Source organism: Nomascus leucogenys, chromosome 13 (assembly GCF_006542625.1).
Source record: "Nomascus leucogenys isolate Asia chromosome 13, Asia_NLE_v1, whole genome shotgun sequence".
Taxonomy (NCBI): Eukaryota; Metazoa; Chordata; class Mammalia; order Primates; family Hylobatidae; genus Nomascus; species Nomascus leucogenys.
The window spans coordinates 106,314,474-106,338,196 of record NC_044393.1 but is presented as its reverse complement, the minus strand read 5'-3'; the positions used below and the strand labels follow the sequence as shown (position 1 = coordinate 106,338,196).

At 51.4% G+C, this 23,723-nt stretch overlaps 1 protein-coding gene across 4 annotated transcripts in view; it reads left to right on the top strand.

Moving 5' to 3' along the window:
* PTPRN2 (protein tyrosine phosphatase receptor type N2) overlaps positions 1–23,723 on the top strand; it is a 998,301-nt gene that overhangs the window by 427,377 nt on the left and 547,201 nt on the right. For all 4 annotated transcript variants that reach the window (XM_003281603.4, XM_004090276.3, XM_012512304.2 and 1 more), the window contains one exon: positions 20,150–20,236. In XM_003281603.4, coding sequence (XP_003281651.2) covers positions 20,150–20,236 — 87 coding nt within the window. The remainder of the gene's footprint in view (positions 1–20,149; positions 20,237–23,723) is intronic.

Below are 23,723 nucleotides of genomic sequence, written 5' to 3'. Positions count from 1 at the left end.
ATGTGCATGTGGGAATATGAGTGTGTGTGTCGGGTAGATGTGTATCCGTATGATGTGCATCTGTTCGGGTATTTCTTCCTTGGTGAAGAAGTCCCTCTCATTTTGAGGATCATTCACAGCGGAGATGGGAGCTGCATGACAGCTAGAACCCATCTGTCCTGCGGACTGTGGGAGCCTCCCAGTGCTCAGGCTGCTGCTGTCGCTGTGCTGGAGATGCTACATTTCATCAGGGAGAATTAGCTGCATATCATAATTGGGCAGAAATATTTCATCTTGCGGTCAAACTGCAGAGTGTGTATCAAAGCCAAATTAAAATTTAAGATGATTTTCAGCTGTAGGTGATTATCTTAGTTGTATCTTTAGGTAAATTGTAAGCAGCGGAAACTTGAAGCTTACACTAAAATATGGACTCCATTTTCTCAAGACTGTTTTACGTAAGTCAGGATGAGCTTTCCCGTTTCCAGGCTCTTTGCTTGGATGAGGCGTCCCACGTGTCTGTCTGTGCCCTTGCTCTCCTGTTTATAGAGTCAGGAACTTCTCATGGCTGTTCATTTCTTTGCTCTCAAGCCCAGCGGAGAATCACAGGCAGGCCCTAAGTGATGTGTTCCGGGGCTGCGTATCTGCACCAGCAGAGCCGAGGGGAGGTGCCTGCCTCAGCACTGGGTGACGCAGACCATTGTCATGACCGATTCCTATGGGTGGTCAAACGCCCTGTGCTGTGGATGTCTCCCTCCCTAGGAAACATTGCTTTGTGTGTGGTGTGGGTGTTATGTGATGTGTTTGTGGTAATGTAGTGATGTGTGGTGTGGTATGTGTTGCATGTGTGTTGTGTGTAGTGTGTGGTGTATGTGTGGTGTGTAGTATGTTGCATGGTGTGGTGTGTGTTGTGTGGTGCACAGTGTGTTGTATATGTGGTGTGTGTGGTGCATAGTGTGTTGCATTGGTGTGTGTGGTATGTAGTATGCTGCATGGTGTGGTATGTGTTGCATGTCTGTTGTGTGTAGTGTGCGGTGTGTGTGGTGTTTGTTATGTGTAGTGTGTGGTGTACGGTGTACAGTATGTTGTATGCTGTGGTAAGTGTGGTATGTGTGTGGTGTGCTGTGTGGTTTATGTGTTGTGTGTAGTGTGTGGTATGTTGTATGTGCGTGGTGTGTAGTGTGTGGTGTGCTGTGTGGTTTATGTGTTGTGTGTGGTGTGTACTGTGTGACGTGGTGTGTGTTGTATGTGTGGTATGTATGTGGTGTGCTGTGTGGTTTATGTGTTGTGTGTGGTATGTAGTGTGTGGCGTGGTGTGTGTTGTGTGTGGTGTGTAGTGAGAGTTGTGTGTTGTATGTGTGTAGTGTGTGGTGTGTTGTGTGGTTTATGTGTTGTGTGTGGTGTGTAGTGTGTGGCATGGTGTGTGTTGTATGTGTGGTGTGTGTGCATGGTGCACAGTGTGTTGCATATGTGGTGTGTGTGGCACGTAGTGTGTTGCATATGTGGTGTGTGTTGTAGGTGTGGTGTGCAGTATGTTGTGTGTGTGTTTGGTTGCCTGTGTCTCCTCACTCTGTGCTGGAGCCCTCTTTTCTCCCAAAGGCCCCCATGTTGTGTTCGTGGACACTGCATGGTTCCTTGCAGGTGTCCTGGGGACTTGAGCCACCCTTACAGGGGAATGGCCACCCATCCCTCCCCCGGGGTAGGAGAGTGCCCCAGAGAACCACATGATCTGGTCATTTTAAGGGCTTTCCAAATGGACACCGAGGTGTTCACCCGGAGAGCAGGAGGCCGGTGTGGTTTGCTAGGGAACCTTCAGAGCCGACAATCCTGTGCCATTGCTGCTCATGGGCTCACCCTGGAGGGAGAGACAGGAGGGCCCGTGTCTGCAGCAGCCTCACACTTTCTGGGGAAGGAGACCTATCACATTGGGTCATTTCTTGTCTGTGCTTGTGACTTTCCAGTAGAAAAAAGCTAGGGCTTTTCTTTGCATTAGAGTTTATTTTCTTGTAGTGGGTTTGCCGGACATGCCTTTGAGACTAGAATATTTACCTCCTACGAGCAGTGGGTTAAAGAAAAAAAAATCATCATGTTATCTTGGCTGACTTCTTTTCTTTTCCTTTGCGACTTCAATTGGTTGGAAGCTATCTGGTGAAGACAGCACAGCTTTTTGTCAGCAATTTGTATTGCTTGGGCAAGGTGTGATGCACTAGGTGAGGTCTCCTCTCTTCTTGCAAAGAGATTGAGGTTTTTGCCCTATTATCGGACTAATAATTTGTGATTCTCTTGGGCAAATTTTCACCAGATTTCAGCTTAAATCTTAACAGATCAGCTATTAATTTCCAAGACGCAGATGGCATTCTTTAAAAAAGGGAGACTTTTGTGTATTTGATTGTCCCACAGAAAGGAGAGGAATGTGGTTTAGAACTCGGTGTCACCTCAACATCCACATGATCTTCGTGCTGAGGTTCAGATGAGAGGACGGTAGGGCTCGGCTTTTCCAGGCATGATTTTCTCTCTCACATTTTCTGATGGACAGAGTAATCCTTTGCCATTTACATTTTTATCCTTTTTACAAACTAGAGGGATTCTTGAAGACTGGACGAAGGGCAGGACAGCCGCCCCAGTCCTCCAAGGACAACTTTAAAATGATTTCATGTTAGGTTTCCAGAAGGAATCACAGGACGGACACCAGGTGTAGGGAGGAGGGAGCCCCTTACCTCTCAGCCAAGAGGAACCTGCCTTCTAAATCCAGAAGCAAGAGCTTCAGAGACCACGGCTCACACACACACGCCTCTCTCTGCCTACCCCAGACCCCGCTGGATTGGGATGTATTCTGTGGAACGACCACGCTGAGCCAGTGAGGTGGATTTTGGGGAAGTGAAACCTGTAGTCAGGAAAACATGAGAGCTGAGGCAGAGGCTTGAGTCTGGGGTGGCTGCCACAGTGCTGCTGGAGAAAGTGGCCTGGGCCCTTGACCCACGGAAGTCCGGCATCCAGGGTCAGGGTCCCACGGCAGCCCCGAGACCTGGAATGTGGCAAATGCCCCTGTGCTTGGGTTTCCTGGTCTCTGGAGTGGCAGCCGCAGTGTGTGGCTCCTGGGCTGTGGTGAGATGAACGGGGCACAGGTGGAGCAGAGCCCGGGGCAGGTGCAGAGGAGGACGCAGGGCACGTGCAGAGGAGGATGCAGGGTGCACACAGGGCAGGGCACAGGTGCACGGATAAGCAGCCTCTGTCAGCAGTGGGAAGAACACAGTGTTGCTTGAAAGAGGAGGGGCCGATGGATTTCCACGAGGGGAAGCTGGAGAGGTTGGAGCCCTGAGTTTTGCGGGGAGGCTGGCTGAGGGAAGAATGTGCAAAAAGTGGCATGGGGCGGCGTTGACCTCTCCGATGCCTCCCAATGCTCCGAAGGGAGACAGCTGCAGCTGAAATGTTTCTTCCTTCAAGTGTTTCTTATGACAAAACTTTCTTGCACCTCGGAGAAAGCAAGCAGCAAAATGGCAGATGGTGCCGGGCCACCGTTAGGGGCTGCTGCATACTCACCTGTGTGGGGGTTCAGTTGGAATGTGGAATTCAGAGAGGCCAGTGAAGGCAGGGACCCACCAGCCAGGGAGAGGAACTTTGGAACCAGAAATCTGGAAGGAGGTGGGGGCTTCAGTCTCTCCATCTGTCACCCTCAGTGGGTGCCCTGGCCCTGCAGGTTCACCCCAGCCCCTTCCTCGGCACACTGCGAGATGTGAAATGTGAAACCCACCAAGTGCTCAGGAACCACTGCCCGCTCTCCTGGGGGCTGGTGCGACGGAGAGGAAGTTCCGCTGCCCGCTCTCCGGGGGCTGGTGCGATGGAGAGGAATTCCACTGCCCTCTCCTGGGGCTGGTGGCGGAGAGGAAGTTCCGCTGCCCGCTCTCCGGGGGCTGGTGCGACGGAGAGGAAGTTCCGCTGCCCGCTCTCCTGGGGGCTGGTGCGATGGAGAGGAAGTTCCACTGCCCGCTCTCCGGGGGCTGGTGCGATGGAGAGGAAGTTCCGCTGCCCGCTCTCCGGGGCTGGTGCGATGGAGAGGAAGTTCCGCTGCCCGCTCTCCGGGGCTGGTGGGGGAGGAATCACTGCGTCTCCGGGGCTGGTGCGACGGAGAGGAAATTCCACTGTCCGCTCTCCGGGGGCTGGTGCGGTGGAGAGGAAATTCCGCTGCCCGCTCTGCGGGGGCTGGTGCGGTGGAGAGGAAGTTCCAATCCTAGTGGCTGCCCAGGAGGCCTCACGGCTCAGGAGCCCCTCAGGGGTTCAGCGAGAAGAGCGCACCACGAGAACCAGCAGGGCGTCAGGACGGGGTGCAGCCGGGGTCCGGACTAATGCTTCCTGCTCATCCTTCCTTGTTAGAGTGAAGGAAACCCTGAGGATGCTGAGGACGGATTCTGTGTTTCTGGCGCCAGGGCAGATTTCAGGGGTTCTGTTCTGGTCTTCAGCCTCCATGCTGTGTTGTGACTTCCTGTTCAGAAAGCACAGTCCTCACCTCTGTAGAGGCCCCTCCTGAGGGCGGACATACCCTGCCTTGTCACTTGCTCCTCTTTGCTTTATGGTCTTAAAAAAATATCTTTAGCATGATGGACTTATTATCATTTAAGAAGATTTCAGGTGGGGTGGGGGTATAGCCCCGATGGGTAAACATGTTCACGGTTGCTTGTACATTAGCAGAGAAGAAGGCGAGAAGGAGTGGCATGGGGGCGGGGCAGGAAAAAGAGGAAGAAGGAGGAAACAAAAACTCTCCCAAACCTCAGCATCCCCGACAGTCCGGCCTATCCTGCTGGGAGCGGCCGTGGGAAGTATGTGAGGCAGGAGGGTGGCCATGGGAGGGACGCGAGGCAAGGGGGTGGCCCTGGGAGGGAGGGGAGGCAGGGGGGTGGCCATGGGAGGGACTCGAGGCAGGGGGGCGGCCCTGGGAGGGACTCGAGGCAGGGAGGTGGCCGTGGGAGGGACTTGAGGCAGGGGGATGGCCATGGGAAGGACTCCAGGCAGGGAGGCGGCCCTGGGAGGGACTCGAGGTGGGGAGGGCGGCCGTGGGAGGGACTCGAGGCGGGTGGGGGGGGCGGCCATGGTTGGGCCTGAGCCATGTCTCGCCAGCCCGGCAGCTCGATGGGCTCTGTGCCCCACCCGGCTCCCTCCATGGCCAGCTGTCTCCCCTCCTATGGCTCTGTCCATGCTGTCTCTCCTTCTCCCCTCTTCCCTTCTCCCACCCTGGTCCAGGCCGTCTGAGCCTCTCGCCTCCATGCTGCGGGGCCTTCTCTCTTGCGCACCCGCATTGCAGCTCTTTCTTTCTCACCCGCCGTGCACGTAGAACCCAAAGAGGACTCGACAAAACCAAATCTGGCCCCGTCACCCTCTCCTGTTGGAATCTGGCTGTGACTCCACTGCTCCTGAGATACAGACCCCAGCCCCGGCGTGGCCCAGGCTGGCCAGCAGCTCTGCAGGTGCATCTTGGGGACACTCCACCAGGCCCTCCCTCCGCCCTGGCAGCTGGGCTCCGGCAGAAGGCCCCAGCTCTGCACCTGTCCCGTCTGGGAGGCAGCTTCCTGTTCATGCCTTCTCCCCATTCAGAGAGGTCTGTCCACACCCCTCTTTCCCAAGTCTCTCTGTAACCAATTTTCCATTATGTTTCTTCAAGACTCTGAGCATCTGGCCAAACCATTGGCCATGGCCCATTAATTTGTAATAATCACACATTTGGCTATTTCTCTTTCCAAGCAAAGTAAACTGCCAGATGTACGGCCCATAGTTCTGTCCATCGGAGAATTTCCCTTCACCGCTGTCCTTTTAGGGATGTTCCAGAAAGGGGCAGTAGTGCTGCAGTTGTCCACTAACGTGGGGGCCTGCATATCATGCAGAACCACCTGTTAAACCAGGCCCAGGTCTTCCTCCGTCAGCTGATTTTAGGGAACTCCCCAGGAGACTATAAGTGCAGGCTGGGAAAGAGAAGGCAGCGTAGCGGGAGTGGGGACCATCGGCATTAACGGCACTTCTTTATGTAACTTGTGCCTTTAGGGCCTACTTAGGCCCAGACAAGTACCACTTGCATTTGATGACGGAATGCTGCTGTGCACACCCGACTTTCTGGCTTGGTGGGTCAGAAAACATTCAGTTCATGATGGGAAACTCAGGTCCCATGGTAACTTGGTGGTCCATGTTTAAGCATTCAATCCCTACTAAAGCCCCATAGTGGGCCAAGAGCTGTTTCTCAAAGGCAGTCGTTATCCACAAGGATGGCAGGGCATTGCCCCAACATCCTAAGGGCCTGTGCTGCAGTTCACCTTGAGAGGAACCTGCCAAAGGCTCCACACAGCATGCGTCTCTGCCTCTGCCCTTTCAGGCACCCTTGGATCTGCTGGGTCATGTGGCCCAGGAGGCAGAGCAGCCTGCACAGAGCCTGGAGCTGCCGCAGAGCCTTCTCTTGTTCCGGGCTTTGCTCAAAACCAGCAGCTTTTCAGGCCGCTCAGTAAACCAGCTGGAGCAACACACGCAAGTGAGAAATGTGTTGTCTTCGAAGTCCAGAGAGGCCTGCTAGATGTTATGCCTCTCTGTGTGGCAGATTGGAAGAATCAAACGCAGAGACTTTGCATATCTCTCTACACATCATGCAGATCACCAGTGCTCTCTGTCCTACTGGAAGCTGGCTTAGCATGCTTCAGTCCAATCAGATTAGAGAGCCCATTACACCTGGGTCAGCACGGGATCTGAGGTCCAATCAGATTAGAGAGTCCATTCCACCTGGGTCTGCACGGGATCTGAGGTCGAATCAGATTAGCCCATTCCACCTGGGTCGGCACGGGATCTGAGGTCCAAGCAGATTAGAGAGCCCGTTCCACCTGGGTTGGCACGGGATCTGAGGTCCAAGCAGATTAGAGAGCCCGTTCCACCTGGGTCAGCACGGGATCTGAGGTCCAATCAGATTAGGGAACCAGCTCCACCTGGGTCACCACGGGTTCACAGCTTCTGTCGGAGGCACTTCCTGATCCTACTTGGCACACTTTTTAAAGGTGATGCTATATAGACCTTCCGTACCTAGATCTTTAGTTAGCTGCTGGTATTTAAAAAGTGTTTATCATGAGCAGTACAGTCTCATCCTTATGCCAAAAAATAAGTTGTCAGAATACAGTGGTTTTCCTCTATTGATTTTCTGCCTGGAATTGTTGATGGTGTGGACAGCCCCACTAGGAGTGGTCCAGGGTTGTTGGCGTGGGTGCGGCACATGAGCTCTGGGGCTGCATGGCAGTCTGCAGGAGGAAGGTTCAGTTTGGGTGCACAAAGTATCAAAACCTCCTTCTCCCAGACCCTGACGTTAGACTGCTGCAGGAAGAGAGCGGGCGTGCAGGGGATCCAGGGTGGAGACAGACATGGCGTCGGTCACCATATGGAGTTGGTCACCGTGGTGTCTGTAGGATACTGTGGCGCCTGTCAGTCACCACGGCGTTGGTCATGGCACCTCCCCAGCCCGCTGTGGTTTGCCACCCTCGAAGCGTTGCTCCTCTGCATGGGGGAACTTCCTGTGGGCTGGAAACATTTTAACTACTTTATAAGATGATTTAAATAGAATAAATTTCATGACTTGTTTTAGTGATGAACAGCGATAACTAGAATACTTGGTTGATCCCAAGAAACCTCGTTTATCTATTGGTTTTGAGTATTGTCTTATCAAAAGAGTTTATATCAAAGTTGACTCATTTTCTCTTCACATTTGGCTCCCTAGCTCCTGGTGGGTTTTCCAATAAATAGTAAAATGTGCCAGATCAGGCTGGTGAAGCTGCAGAAGCACAGAGCATGGTCAGCAGGAGGGTCGGGCATGACGGGTCCCGTTCTCGGCTTGATTTCATCTGGCCTGCAAGGAAGAGGCAATAACAAGGTTGCCAAAATGAGACGTGGAGAAGTTTCACGTAGGCTTCTTTCAGTTTTGTTAAGAACGAGTGTGGGTCGCAACAGGTCCCCGGGCTCACCCCACCTCTCTGGGCACCTATGCTGGAACATGGCCTGGATGATAACCTGTTCTGTTTGAGCTTGTCTCCTGGGAGTTTCCTAGTAGTGTAATCTTGGGCAATGACTTCAGTTTCTCTAGCCTCGGTTTCTCTTTAAAATGGGGCTGATAATAATGTGTTCCTCAGGGGTCTGCTGAACGCCAGATCCCACTGCTGTGTGGGGCCTCAGTGTGGCATCCAGCACAGGAGCTTCCCAGAGTTTTTACTACTGTTTATATTTCCAACCCCTACGTACTTTTCACTAGTCTGATTTTTAGGGGTGACACTCCCGTAGTCATTTTCTGCTCATCCATCCACCTGTGCACTCATTTCAGGGTGATATGGAAGCCCCAGTGCCGTGCCGGAGCTGAGAGGACACTGTGGAAGGCGGACACTGTCACTTCTCACTCCGAGCCTCCCTCCAGCGAGTGCTTGCCGAGGCCTTAGGGCCTCCCATGTGGCTGATTCAGTAGATCCATAGGAACAGGCTTGTCCAACGTGGTTGAGCTTAGAGACGTCACAAATGTGCCACTGCCCTTCAGAACTGAAACGCTCTAGAGAGAGGAGACGCCATCTTTAGCTTTGAAAGTCCTTCCCACTGCCCTCACAGGCACTCCCAGCTCTGACCCTGACGGAGTGCTCATGCCTGTTTCTCTTCCACAGCAATGTTAGTGTCCAGGTATTGAGGGTGGAAGCCGCCACATGCAGACACAGCACATCGCACCTGCTGGATCCTCCCACTCATTTTCAGGATGACGTCCAACTGCTTTCTAAGGAAGTTTAGGCCTCGGAATGACAGATGATGGCTGTGCCTTTAAAGATGAAATAGAAATGGCTGTGCGCTCATTGTGAGCAGTCAGCCCTATCTTGTTTGTCTGCTTTACAGAATGGAGCCACCACTCTTCTGCTTTACAGAAGAGCTGTGACGCCCTTGCCCACCCGGCCGGCACTGTCACCCTTGCCAGGCTGAGGAAGGAAGGTGGTGGACTGCACGTCCCATACACTTTGTGTAACTGGGGACACGTCGGCTTGTGGAGGCAGTGGGTTCACAAACACATTCTGGGCTTGTGGACTTCCTCGTTGTGTTCAGGGTGTTGTAGGAGTCTTGTGGATGCTTCTGTTGGTTTCCATATTGGAGCTTGGAGGGCAGAGGGTTGGTCCCAGGATTCGTGGTAGAGCCCCTCCCGTGTCCTCATACCATCCCCTTGGTTTGAAACATGCTAGAAAAGGGGACTCATGGAATTTGGTAGCAAACATTGATTGGGAAGCTGGCTTATGCTCCGCAGTGGGCAGTGGGCTTGGAAGAAACAAACTCAGATGACACGTGACTCCTGCCCTCAATGAGTCTGCAGTTTATAGGGGGAGGCAGGATTAAAATATGAAAGTACTGGAGACCTTTTAAAATAAGTCATGAGCTGAGTGGTGCTGATCAAAGCACACACGGGGTTTTAGGGAAAGCCTGAAGAGCAGCAGTTTCTGTCTTCGTTGATTGGAGTGGTGTGGCCAGTCCCAGCCTTTTCCACCTGCCCTTCTGCACCTGCCCTCTTCCTAATGGCTCCAAGGATGGGGAGGCCCAGGGAGGCTGGGGTGCCGGGGGCTGAGGCGAGGCAGGTCAGCGGTGGGAGCAGGCAGGCTGGCCCTTTGGAGCAGTCCCCGCCAGGCCCAGGCAGAGAGAAAGGCCCAGGCTGCCAGGGAATACAGGAGCTGGGAGGAAGGAACCTGCAGCCGCGTGGAAAAAAAGGAAGGGCTTGTCTGGAAGCATGGCAGGAAAGGAAGGAGGGGCTTTTCTGGAAGCATCGCACTTGCCTGCCAGGAGGGTTTGGCTTGGAGCAGGGAGGCTGGTTGGATGCAAGGCTAAAGTTCCCAGCAGCCTGGGCTGGTCTCAGCCGGGGTGGAGCTGAGCCAGCTGTGGTGGGTCATTGCTCTGTCCAGCTGCAGCCTGAGCTCGCCTTTGCAGCCCCCACCTGGCTCCCTTCCCTGTCGCCTCCCTTCTGGCCCAACATCTGGCCATTCAGGCCTTTTCTGACACCAGTGCGCTTCACAAGCTGTTCAGATGGCCCTGGAGGATGTTTTGGGGCAGGGGCTGACCTGGGTTAGAGCAGACATCCAAAATGTACAGGAAAAGACAGGACATCTGGGACCCCTCCCCTTCCAGCAGCCACTCTTTAAAGGAAAATGGCTTGTTTCTCAATTGTAAAATTACACAGAACGTGACCTTGAAAAATCCACTTTAAAGAATGCGCCACAGGCTTTCCTTGGACACAGGGAGCAGAAAGGAGCTTTGCCAGGGACCCAGCAGGAACCTGGCTCAGCTTTCGCCGGGAGCCATGAGGAGTGTTCTGCTGAAGCAGAGATAGGACGAAGGCTGGTACACTGCCTTGGATGTGGGGAGCAGCCACACGTCACGGTGCTTTTATACTAATCGCCTTGTTTCATCTTCCCAATTTCTTGTATTGTGTTAACATATAGATAACATAAAATTTACTGATTTTTAGGGGTGACACTCCCGTAGTCATTTTCTGCTCATCCATCCACCCGTACGCTCACTCCTACCCATGTTTAAGCATAGAATTCAGTAGCTTTAACATTTGCGCTATTGTGCAGCCATCACCACTGTCCATCCGCAGAGCTCTTTTCATCCTGTAAAACTGAAGTTTCATCCCCATTAAACACTACCCTACCCCAGCCCCTGGCACCCTTCACTCTACTCTCTGTCTCTCTGAATTTGAGGATTCTAGGAACCTCACATGGGTAGACAGACCGAATTTGTCCTTTTATGCCCAGGTTATTTCAGTTAGCATCGTGTTTCAGGGTTCATCCCTGTTGTCGCATGTGTCTGAATTTCTTCCTGTTCAGGGCTGAATAATATTCTACTTTTGGTGCAGGCCACGCTTTGCTCCTCTATTTGTCCATCACTAGGCCCTTCAGTTGCCCCCATGCTTTAGTGATTGAGAATAATGCTGCTGTGAATGTGAGGCACTAATGTCTCTTTGAGACCCTGTTTTCAATTCTTTTGGGTAAATTAGAGTATGAGATTAACAACAGTAATGATAAAATAGAACAATTGTAACAATTTACTGTAATAGAAGTTGTGTAAATGTGGTCTCTCTCTCTCCCTCTTTCAAATATCTTCTCGCACTGTACCTCAGGTACCTAAAACCACAGAAAACAAACTGCAGCTAATGGGGGACTACTGTAGATACCAAGGAGTGGAGTTACTCCATCAAAGTGCAATTCTATTTTTCATTTTTTTGAGGAGTCTCCATACTCTTCCACACTTGATATACTATATTACATTCTTACCAACAAGGCACAGGAGTTCCAATTTAGCCACATCTTTGCCAACATTTATTATTTTCTGGGTTTTTTTTTTCTTCTTATAGTGGCCATCTTGATAGGTATGAGGTGGTATCACCTTGTAGTTTTGATTTGTGTTTTCCTGATGATTAGTGATGTTGAGCATCTTTTCATGTGCTTTTGGCCATTTGTATATTTTCTTCAGAGGAAAATGTCTATTCAAGTCCTTTGCCCATTTTAAATGGTATTGTTTGTATTTCTGTTGTTGAGTTTTAAGAGTATACACTCTAGGTACATTATGAGGTTTCTTAAATAGTGATGTAAATATTTTACTTTCCTTTAATAGTCAAAATGGAAAATTTTACATTAAACTAAAAATGTAGCAATAATACACTTACAGTGCTATTTCTTATATTAAAAGAAGACATTGGCCAGGTGTGGTGGCTGATGCCTATAATTTCAGTACTTTGGGAGACCAAGGTGGTGGATTTCTTGAGCCTAGGAGCTTGAGACCAACATGGCAAAACTCCATCTCTACAAAAAATAGAAAAGTTAGCAAGACATGCTGGCATGAAGTTGTAGTGTCAGCGAATGTGAAGGCTGAGGTGGGAGGATCACCTGAGCCTGGAAAGGTCGAGGCTGCAGTGAGCAACAATCATGCCACTGCACTCCAGCCTGGGCAACCAAAAAAGAAGACATTATTGACATGCTTGAAAACAAAGACTGTCATGTTTATGCTTATAGTTAATGCAAATAGATATCCCTTGTTGTGTACTATCGAAATAGTCCTTAAAAGATCTGTGGAATATCATATTTTGCTAATCTCTGTCTTTTGATTGGAGAGTTTAATCTATTTACATTTAAAGTAATTAATGATGAGGAGGGACTTCTGTCATTTTAATATTTGTTTTCTATGTGCATTATGGATTTTTTGCCACTCATTTTCTGCATTACTATCTTCTTTTGTGTTTAGTAGATTTTTAAAAATTAAATGCCTAAATTCCTTTCTTCTTTTTGTACATATTATATAGCTATTTTCTTTGTGTTTATCATAGAGGATTAGATTTGACATCTGAAAATTACAACACTAACTTGAATTTATACTAGCTTGACTTCGATAACATACAAAAATTATGCTCCTTTATGCTATTTACCCACCCTTTTTGACTATTGATATAACAAAATTGCATCCTTATACATTGTATGTCCCAGGATATAAACTAATAATGGTTTAAAATTTATTTGTTTCTTAAATTATGTAGAAAACAAAATGTGGAGTTACAAACCAAAGTTATAATACTAGTTTTAACTAGTAATTGTTTTTAAGATATATACTAGTCTCTTAAATCATATAGACAACTAAAAGGAGTTACAAACCACTGTTACAATAATACTATCTTTTATAATTCACCATATATTTGCCTTTATTGAGATTTTAATTTTTATATGGCTTTGAGTTATTGTCCAGTGTCCTTTCATTTCATCCTGCAGGACTCCTTGGAATATTTCTTGCAGGGCAGGTCTAGTGATAACAAACTCTTTCAGCTTTGGTTTATCTAAGAATGTCTTAATTTTTTCTTCACTTTTGAAGTGCAAATTTGTTGGATATAGGATTCTTGGTTGACAGGTTTTTTTTTTTTCCTGTAGCACTTGGAATATATTGGTTCACTGCTTTCTGTTCTGCAGTTTCTGGTGATAATATTATTTGGAAACGCTGGTGTGTGATGAACTGCTTCTTTCTTGCTGCTTTCAAATGTAAGAGGAGAATTCTCTGTTTGTCGTTGTCTTTTAACAATTTAGTTAAAATGTGTCTCTGAGTTAATTTTACATGGAGTTCACTGAGCTTCTTGGATGCTTATATCCATATCTTTCATCAAACTTGGGAAGCTTTCAGGTATTGTTCTTCAAGTAGTTTCTCTGCCCCTTTATCTCTTTTTTTTCTTTTGGGCACAATTTCCTCTCACAATACATATACTGGTTCTCTTGGTGGTGTCCCACATGTCCCTTAAGGTTTTGTCACTTTTCTTCAATCTTTTTTTATTTCTTAGACTCAATAATTTCCACTGTCCTATCTTCAAGTTCACTGATTATTTTTCTTGCTCAGATCTGCCTTTGAATCTCTCTAGTGAACTTTTTAATTTCAGCTATTGTATTTTGAGCTTCAGAATTTCTTTTATATTTTAGGTTTTCTCTTTGACATTTTCATTTTTCATACATAATTTTTCTGACTTTCTTTACATCTTTCTTTAGTTCTTCAAGCATTTTTATGACAATTGTTTTAAAGTCTTTGCCTAGTACATCTGCCATCAGGTCTTTTTTTGAGACAATTATTGTTGATTTACCTTTTTCCTTTGAATGGGCTGTAGTTTCTTGTTTCTTTGTTTCTTGTTTCTTGCAATTTTTTGTTGAAAACTAGAAATTTTAATCTAACTCTGGAAATCAGATTGTCTCTCCATAGGTTTGCTATTTTTTGTTTATCTTTCTTTTCAATTTGTTGTAGGCTGTCTCTGTGCCAAGGATCAGCCTGAGGTGTAAACTTGTGGTCTTGTCTGAGCCTTTCCCTGAGCATGTGTGGTGACTTTCTAATTTTCCCTGTATATTCAGTTACTTTTGAATATTCTGGTCTTTAATTTCTGGCTCCCAAAAGCAGAAAAAGAGAAAAATGAAGGTGGGAAAAATGAGCATTAGCATTTTAAATCCCCTATAAGTCATTTTGGCCAGAGCGGGAGGAACAACAACAATGAGGAGGTGGCCAAACAGTGGTGCCCTCTTCCTTTCCTGCACCTCTGTGATGAGAAGCAGCAATCAGCAGTGAGATTACAGATTCCCAATATTTGGAGGACAACATCTGTATTGCCTGTTCTGGCTTCTGCCAGTGTGTGCAGGCTGCTCCAGGAACATGTGCACAGCTGCCTGCCACAGGGCTGAAGGTGAGGTAGTGGTAGCTCCTACTGTGATGAAAGCTGACATTGACTGCAAGGTGTATCCGGACCTTCCACTAGAAGTCAGAGGCCTTCATTAGGCTTTACAGTTCAAAGATCAGTTACATCAGACAGATCCTACTAGCACAATGTTGTCAGGTGGGAGACAGAGTCCTGGTGTTTTGTACTCACCATCTTCCCAAAACTCATTTGTGCTTTACTTTAGTTTTACAGAAATTTTATAAATTGAGTGGGGTTCATTTAATAGTTTACATTTTAATGATTTAAAAAATGTTGGATTTTTTGCTGTTTTTGACATTTTCGTGTTCATTCATTCATGCAGTTAATGCCAAGGTAGAATCTACTTGTGGAGTGAGTACTTGTGCCCATGTGCAGGGAGAGGTGCATGGTGCAGTAGCCAAAGCCTACCCCACGTGGGTGAGGTCCTCATTCCACTGCTCCATGCAGGGTCTGCAGAGTGGGCCTGTCTTATAAAACTCAAGTTCCCAGTTACTCACCTGAGCGAACCAGGCTCCTTCCCTCTTCCATCTGAGGGTGGCACAGGGTGGAGTGTGAGGGATGGGCTCAGTGCAGACAGTTCAGGGCCCACCCAGTCTTGTCATATCTTCACCTGATGCCTTGAAGGCAACACAGACTCAGTGTGTTTGATGCTGACCTCAGGATCTTTCCTCTGTCCTGGGGCTGTCCTGAGTCCACTTGCAGTGCTATAACAAAGCACCATGGATGGGGCAGCTTAGAAGCAATAGGAATTTCTTCCTCACAGTTCTAGGGGTTGGAATCCGGATGCCAGTAGATTTTGGGTTCTTGGTGGAGGCACACTTCTGGGTTGCAGATGGCATTTTCTCACATGAAGGAAAAAGATCTACAGAGCCTCTTGTAGAGGGCACTGATCTCATTAGGAGACTCCACCCTCATGACCTGACCACCTCCCATAGGCCCCTCCTCCTCACACCTTCACTTTGGGGCTAAAGATTGGAACATACAGATTTTAGGGGTCACAATTAGTTCATAGCAGCCTGCTTCAGAAAACAGCATCTGCTCTGCTATCCCTTCTACCCTGCAGAGCCCACCTTTCTCACTCACAGTTCTGAACACCTTACCTGCTGACACATCACAGTCTATGACCATGTTCACTTGAGTCACCATTACCACGATCCATGCTGCTTGAGTCCATGTCTCATTGAGACAATCTGGAGGCCACCAGCTGTTCCCCTTGTGTCTCCTCTGGTCTCCAACCTGTTCTTTATCCAGGGGAGTGAACTTTTGTTGTTGTTGTTGTTGTTGTTGTTATTTTGGATATGGGGTCTTGCTCTTTCACCCAGGCTGGGGTGCAGTGGATATTTCACAGGGGCAATCATAGCTCATTGCAGCCTTGAGCTCCTGGGCTCCAGTGATCTTGGCTTCTCAGCCTTCTGAGTAGCTGGGACCAGGAGAGTGGGACAGTGCCCTTACTTAGGCCCTGTTGATAGCTCGCCGTTGTATTTGGGCCCCCTTCCTACCAGCCATCCGTGCCTCCCCTGCCCCTTCTCTCAAGTTCTCCAAGTGACTGTGCTACCCGAGGGCATTTGCTTGCTGTTTCCATCCCTGTGCCTGCCTCTCGCGCTCCGTGCCTTAGACTAGTAACACGATCGATTCTCTCAGCCCTGTGATAGTTCTTGGGGACCCTTCTGGGGCTCCCCTACCCCAACCTGGACCAGGCTCCCATGTAGGCCCCAGGGCCCTGGCCAGTGGCTTCTGTTTTCCCTGGGGTTTTCCATGGGTTTTTAAATGCACATTCTTTACCATTGCTCCTGCCAGATTGGAGGCTGCCTGGGGCCACAGGCTCCTCCTCCGCTCTCATCTCCATTTCCATAGCTCCTGGCTCAGCCTGGTACCACAAGTGCTCAGGCAATATTTGTTAGATGAAGAGTTGAACATTCCCACAGCACGTCTTCTACGTCCCTCCCAACTGATGTGTAGATTGCCTGAAGCTGAGCGACCTACGTTAGTCTAGGGTTGGAAGTCATGTGGCTTTGTTGGTGGTTTTATGGTGTTGGAGTTTGGCCAAGGGTTCTCAAAGCAGATGCCTGAACAACAGTGTCAGCACCAGCGGGAGCCCGTGAGAAATGCAGATTCCCAGGCCTGACCTGTGGCCTGCTGACTCCGAAATGCTGGGGGGTGGCTGGGGCATCTGTATTCCTGATGAGTCCTTGGCCCACTAAGGTCCAAGAGCCCCGGACTAGGCAGGGAAGGCCTGTGGTACATGGGTGCACCCTCATCTTTCCACTGTTGTAACCAGGACTCCCAAACTGGACCAGCTGTCACCTTCGCCTACAGAGGGTTTTTTTTTGGTTTTGTGTTTTGATTTTAAATACACTGTCCTGGGCTCCAGTTCCAGCCACACTGGCTGGGCAGGACAGGCATGGGCCTGGACGCCCTCCCCAGGTGGCTCTGAGGGGTACTCAGATGTAGGGGCCACTGGTCTCCCTGGAAGTACTGGGCTTTTGGGACACGCTCAGCCCCTGAGCCCAGGTGTGGCTCCTCCCTGAGTGGAAAGCGGCCTGTGTCCCAGCTGGTGCCGGATTGCTACGTGCCTCGAGATCATGGCCAAGGATGGTAGGCTGTGTCCCTGGTGGCCACAACAATAGCTTGTAGTGTCGACACCATCAGACGGCTTTCTCATTGCAGGGTGCAAGGCCCATGAGAATCCATCTCAATGCGTCTCTCTGTCCCCAGGAAGGATTCATAACCCCCAGTAACTACCCTCTCTCTCCAGCTAATGCAGCTGCGCTCTGAGGCTAGACTAGTCACTGCATGTGCCCACTCATGAGTCTGAATCTGCAGGCCCTGCTGGGGTCCTGTCCCCAAGGGGTCCCTGAGTGTAAGCCATGGGTAGAGAATGTCTGGGGTCTCCAGCCCTGGTGCCAGTTCTGTTACCACTGTCCTACTCCTGCCAAAGGCCTCTGCCTTCTCTGGGCACACACAGCCATGCCCTACATCCGGCACCTCATCTCGTCACTCCTATCCCCATGCTAGTGTCCTAGTATGTCTTCCAGCTTAACAGAAACCGCCTCTCTTGCCCCCAGAACCCTGGGTGGCTCTTACAGTGTTGGCCCCATCTCTCCTTTCCTACTCTCCATCCCTCCAATGCGGAACAGGCTGTGGGTCCCTACAGCCTTGCAGAAGAGCTCCTGTGAGCTCCACCCACAGCCACCATGACCCACTAAGCTCCGCCTCAGCTCGCCATCCTCATCTCTCTGGACCAGTCTGAGGCCCGGCCCTTCTCCTTCTTGGAACTCTTGCCAGCTCGCTGTTTGCCTCTGTCACAGTCCTTTTCATTCTCTTTTGCCAGTTCCCCTCATTCCCCTCAATGCTGGGGGGCAAGGCTCTGTCTTAGATGCTCCAGCTTTAGTCACCCTCCTGAGGCCGAACATCTCTGGCCACACAACTCCCCAGCCTCGGCATTCATGATGCACATGATGCACTGCCCCCAGCACCCAGCCTGGACGCCCCGCTGGTGCCCCTGACCTCTGCACTCACAGACACATCGCCCCTCAGCGCCCAGCCTGGACGCCCTGCTGGGGCCTCTGACCTCTGCACACATGGATGCACAGCCCCTCAGCAACCAGCCTGGATGCCCCTCTGGTGCCCCTGACCTCTGCACTCACAGACACATCGCCCCTCAGCGCCCAGCCTGGACGCCCTGCCGGGGCCTGCACTGTCCCCAGCACCCAGCTTGGACAGCCCATTGGTGCCCCTGACCTCTGCACTCACAGACACGTTGCCCCTCAGCACCCAGCCTAGACACCCTGCCGGGGCCTGCACCACCCCCAGCACCCAGCCTGGACGCCCTGCCAGGGCCTGCACTGCCCCCAGCACCCAGCCTGGATGCTCCGCTGGTGTCCCTGACCTCTGCACTCACAGACACATCGCCCCTCAGCACCCAGCCTAGACACCCTGCTAGGGCCTGCACTGCCCCCAGCACCCAGCCTGGACACCCCGCTGGTGCCCCTGACCTCTGCACTCACAGACATGTCACCCCTCAGCACCCAGCCTGGACGCCCTGCTGGGGCCTCTGACCTCTGCACACATGGATGTGCTGCTCTCAGCTCCCAGCCTGGATGCCCCGCTGGGGCCTTTGACCTCTGCACTCACAGACACATCACCCCTCAGCACCCAGCCTGGACACCCTGCTGGGGTCTCCATGTCCAGGTGTGCAGCATGTAAACTCCTGACTCTGTCAGCACCACTCCCATCTGGGCATTCCTGGGGCTTCTGCCCATCTTGTGTTCTCCCAGCGCCAGCGGACTCCACCAGCATGGCCTCAGATGTCTCTCCAGATCCCCAGGCTCCCCACCGGACAGCCATGGTGGCCTGCTCGGGCCCCTGCCCCAGCTGACGGTCTCCTGCACTCATCTCCAGGCCACGTCCACCCAGCTGCTCTGTGACTTCACCTCCTCACCATGGGGCACTGCGGCCCCCTTGCCTTCTCTGCTCAATGTCCGATACCCTGTTTCCAGCTCCCTCGCCTCTGTTCAAACAGGGCCCCACTGGAGAGGCCTCCTACAGCCCACTTTACAAGACGGTCTCTCCTCTCTGCCCTTCCTTCCACAGCCCTGCACGCCGCTTCTCTACCCAGCTGTCTCCTCCAGAGAACTTGTTGTCAGCCGACAGGAGCTAGTCTGCCTGGGCTGCTGGCGCACACTTCCAAAGTGGGAAATCCATCGTCTCCCTGTCCCGGAGGCTGGAAGTCCAAGACCCAGGTGTAGGCAGGGCTGGTTCCCCTGAGGCTGAGGAGGGTCTGCTCCTGGCCTCACCCCTGCTGCCTCTGGTCTGAGACAACCTCAGCTTGTGGGGGGTTTCTCCCCATGCCTTCGCAACACCCTGCGCTGTGTGTGTGTGTCTCTGAGTCCAAACCCGCCTTTTATATGGACACCAGTGATATTGGCTTAGGGTTCACCCTATTGACCTCATCTTAACTAAATCTATGATAGCCCTATTTCCAAATTAGTTCACATTATTTGGGTTTTAGGATTTCAACATATGAATTTTTAGGTGACATAATTCAACCCATCATAGCACGATCGATTTCTATTTGCCAGCATCTCTAGAATGTGAACCCCTCAAGGGCAGGGCTGGTCTTGCTGTTCATTGCCGCATTTGGAAGCAGCTCCTGGCGCCCTGCTGGCATCCTGCATGCTCACTGGATGAGGAATGCAGACATTTCGGTCCGCTGGGGTGAAAGCCTTTGCGATACAACATGCTTTTACATAACAGTGTAACTTAATACTCTATTGAAGTGGTACTAACAGGATTTCACAGGCAACTTGTGACTTTCAACCTGAATGCTGGCCTTCAGGACGAGTCATCAAGCTGCAAACCGCCCTGGCGATGGTTCTTACCTCTTGAGGGAACAGGTCCCCAGCCAGGCGGCCTTCTGGGGAGTCTGTGGCCACAGTGCCTTCCGGGAGCGGCCCTGCCCCCTGCCCTGAGTTGCTGCCGGTGGGCTGGCTGCCTGGTTTCCACGCTCACACTTCCATTGGGTAGTTAAATTGCCCCTCATTGGGGCCTGGTTCACATCAGAAATGAGCCCATTAAAAACAGGTGCTTTCTCCATGGATCTGCCCCATCTGCAGTCAGAGTCCCAGCATCCGCCGCACCTGCCCGTCCGTTCTCCCTTCTCCCTTCTCCCCTTTATTGTATTTTTACTGAAGGCTGAGAGGAGCCAGTCTCCACATGGTGGGCCACTTGCACTTCCCACAGCCCCGTCCACACTGCAGTGTTTGTCTTGTTGCTGGAAACTCAGGTGACTCCTCGTGCCTGAGGGGGCAGCTGACCCCAGGCCAGGAGAGCAGGGTGTGTGTGGGGACCAGGGAGCGGGGCTGTGGGGCCACGGGGCTTTAGTTCTCCAGGACTGCTGGCTCTGTGGTGACTGCTCCCCATCCCTGCTGTCATCCGCAGCCCCCTGCGCCCCGAGGAAGGAAGGCGGCTGGTGGAGGACGTCGCCCGCCTCCTGCAGATGCCCAGCAGCGCGTTCACTGATGTGGAGTAAGTACGGGGCCCTGGGGTTCCTGTTTGGCTCCTGTTGCTTGGTCACAGAGACTGGGTTGGAGGGAAGGAGCTGCGAGCCCGTGGCTCTTGTTAATTACACGAGGGAACCTGTTTAGAGAAGGGAAAAGGTGATTTCAGCAGCTTTGGTAAGTTATTTAGAGGCAGTGGAAACCAGTGTTTAAGGGGAAGGATGAAAATCTCCTGAAGGACAGTGTCGCTGCAGCCAAGTGTCAAACCTGTGGTGCTGGAACCACCCGAGGCTCTAGAACATTCTGCACACGCCCTATGCCAATGTGTGGGAGCCTCTGGAGGGCCCACCACAGAGAACGCTGCGGCAGCATTCATGAGCACCTGCGGTGGGCACGGCCCTGTCCCTGGCTGTCAGGAAAACGCACTGCCCTTCGGAGACCTGGCTTTGGATCCCAAGTCTCTGCAGCTCCCATGGCAGGTGTGGCCCTGGTCTCAGCGTGACCTGGTTTAGAGAGTTGTGGGCATGAGGCATGCAGGGCTGGCATGTGAGTACACACAGGGGCAGCCTCTTTCCTGTCTCACGACAAGTGCTTGAGGAACCATGTGTGCATGTGTGAAGCTTGGAGCAGAGATGGCTGAGTGCAGAACCTGCAGGAGCTCCCACAGGGCACAGCTGGGTGTGGAGAGAAGGTCAGAGAGAAGAGGGAGGGTAGAGTGATATCCACGGAGGACCTGAGATGAGAGGCCGGCCCAGGCTGTGTGCCCACCTGCCTGTGGGCCAAGGGGTGCCTGCCTACACGTGTTGTTCACTCACTGGCCCCTTTACATAGGGGTGACGTCATTCACTCACTGACTTTTCACACAGGGGTGACGTCATTCACTCACTGACTCATCACACAAGGCTGATGTCGTTCACTGGCTCCCTCACACAGGGGTGACGTCATTCACTCACTGACCCATCACACAGGGGTGACGTCATTCACTCACTGACCCATCACACAGGGGTGACGTCATTCACTCACTGTCTCTTTCACACAGGGGTGACGTCATTCACTCACTGTCTCTTTCACACGGGGTGACATCATTCACTCACTGGCTCTTTCACACGGGGTGATGTCATTCACTTACTGTCTCTTTCACACGGGGTGACATCATTCACTCACTGGCTCTTCACACAGGGGTGACGTCATTCACTCACTGACTCATCACACAAGGCTGATGTCGTTCACTGGCTCCCTCACACAGGGGTGACGTCATTCACTCACTGACCCATCACACAGGGGTGACGTCATTCACTCACTGTCTCTTTCACACAGGGGTGACGTCATTCACTCACTGTCTCTTTCACACAGGGGTGACGTCATTCACTCACTGTCTCTTTCACACGGGGTGACATCATTCACTCACTGGCTCTTTCACACGGGGTGATGTCATTCACTCACTGGCTCTTTCACACGGGGTGACATCATTCACTCACTGACTCTTTCACACGGGGTGATGTCATTCACTCACTGACTCTTTCACACGGGGGATGTCATTCACTCACTGACTCTTTCACACGGGGTGATGTCATTCACTCACTGGCTCTTCACACAGGGGTGACATCATTCACTCAGTGTCTCTTTCACACGGGGTGACATCATTCACTCACTGGCTCTCCACACAGGGGTGACATCATTCACTCACTGGCTCTTTCACACGGGGTGACATCATTCACTCACTGACTCTTTCACACGGGGTGACATCATTCACTCACTGTCTCTTTCACACGGGGTGATGTCATTCACTCACTGGCTCTTTCACACGGGGTGATGTCATTCACTCACTGGCTCTTCACACAGGGGTGACGTCATTCACTCACTGACTCTTTCACACGGGGTGATGTCATTCACTCACTGACTCTTTCACACGGGGTGATGTCATTCACTCACTGACTCTTTCACACGGGGTGATGTCATTCACTCACTGGCTCTTCACACAGGGGTGACATCATTCACTCACTGACTCTTCACATGGGGGTGACATCATTCACTCACTGGCTCCCTCACATGGGTGACGTCATTCACTCACTGACTCTTTCACACGGGGTGATGTCATTCACTCACTGACTCTTTCACACGGGGTGATGTCATTCACTCACTGACTCTTTCACACGGGGTGATGTCATTCACTCACTGGCTCTTCACACAGGGGTGACATCATTCACTCACTGACTCTTCACATGGGGGTGACGTCATTCACTCACTGGCCCCTTCACATGGGGTGATGTCATTCACTCACTGGCTCCCTCACATGGGTGACATCATTCACTCACTGACTCTTTCACACGGGGTGATGTCATTCACTCACTGTCTCTTTCACACGGGGTGACGTCATTCACTCACTGTCTCTTTCACACGGGGTGACGTCATTCACTCACTGTCTCTTTCACACAGGGGTGACATCATTCACTCACTGGCCCCTTCACATGGGGGTGACGTCATTCACTCACTGGCTCCCTCACATGGGTGACGTCATTCACTCACTGACTCTTCACACAGGGGTGACCTCATTCACTCACTGGGCCTTTCACACAGGGGTGACGTCATTCACTCACTGACTCTTTCACACGGGGTGACGTCATTCGCTCACTGACTCTTCACACAGGGTTGATGTCATTCACTCACTGGCCCCTTCACACAGGGGTGACCTTGTTCACTCACTGGCCCCGTCACACAGGGGTGACTTCGTTCACTCAGTGGCTCCTCACAGCAGATGCTCACTGGGCACCCGCGGCAACCTGGCCTCACACTGGGAGCTGGGCATCCCCTTTGAGACACATGGGCCCTGCCTCAATTCTGCCATTTATTAGGAAAAGACAGAAGAGTGTATGGGTCATTAGCATGGAGGGCACTAGGGGACATGCATGAGAAGCACCCCAGCCAGCCTGGGACCAGAAGCTTCTAGAAGTAGAAATCTGAAGGACACATGGAGGTGTCCCAGAGAGAGATGTGACATGCAACTCCGGACAGCTCACTGCGGCCCACACGGTTGCTAGGGCACAGACACATGCAATGAGCATGTTCAAGGAAATGACCATGGACAGGAAAGATGTGGAGGGACACAGGGGGCCCCATACATGCCAGGGCTTCTGGGGGTTTCCCTGAAATGGGGTGGTCCGGTGGGCAGGCCAGGTAGGACTGCTCAGCAGGGATAGAGAGGCCATTTAGGGACCCAATATGTACAGTGAGAGGACCCTACAGGGTGAACACAGTGAGATGGTCTGACTCGAGCTGAGAGAGAGCAGCCCTGAGGCCACCTGGGGAAGGTGAGGGAGGGAGCAAGTGCAAGGTGGGTGTGGTGGCAATGAGAGCATAGAGATCCAGGTGGGGGGAGCTATTTGCGGGGCTATAGTGGGCCAGTGGGCTGCAGAGATCCAGGTGAGAGATGGTAGGTGCATGGGGCTTTAATTGGCAGGCTCATGCAGACATCGAGGTGAGCAAAGGGGCACATACTTGGGGCTGCAGTGGGCAGG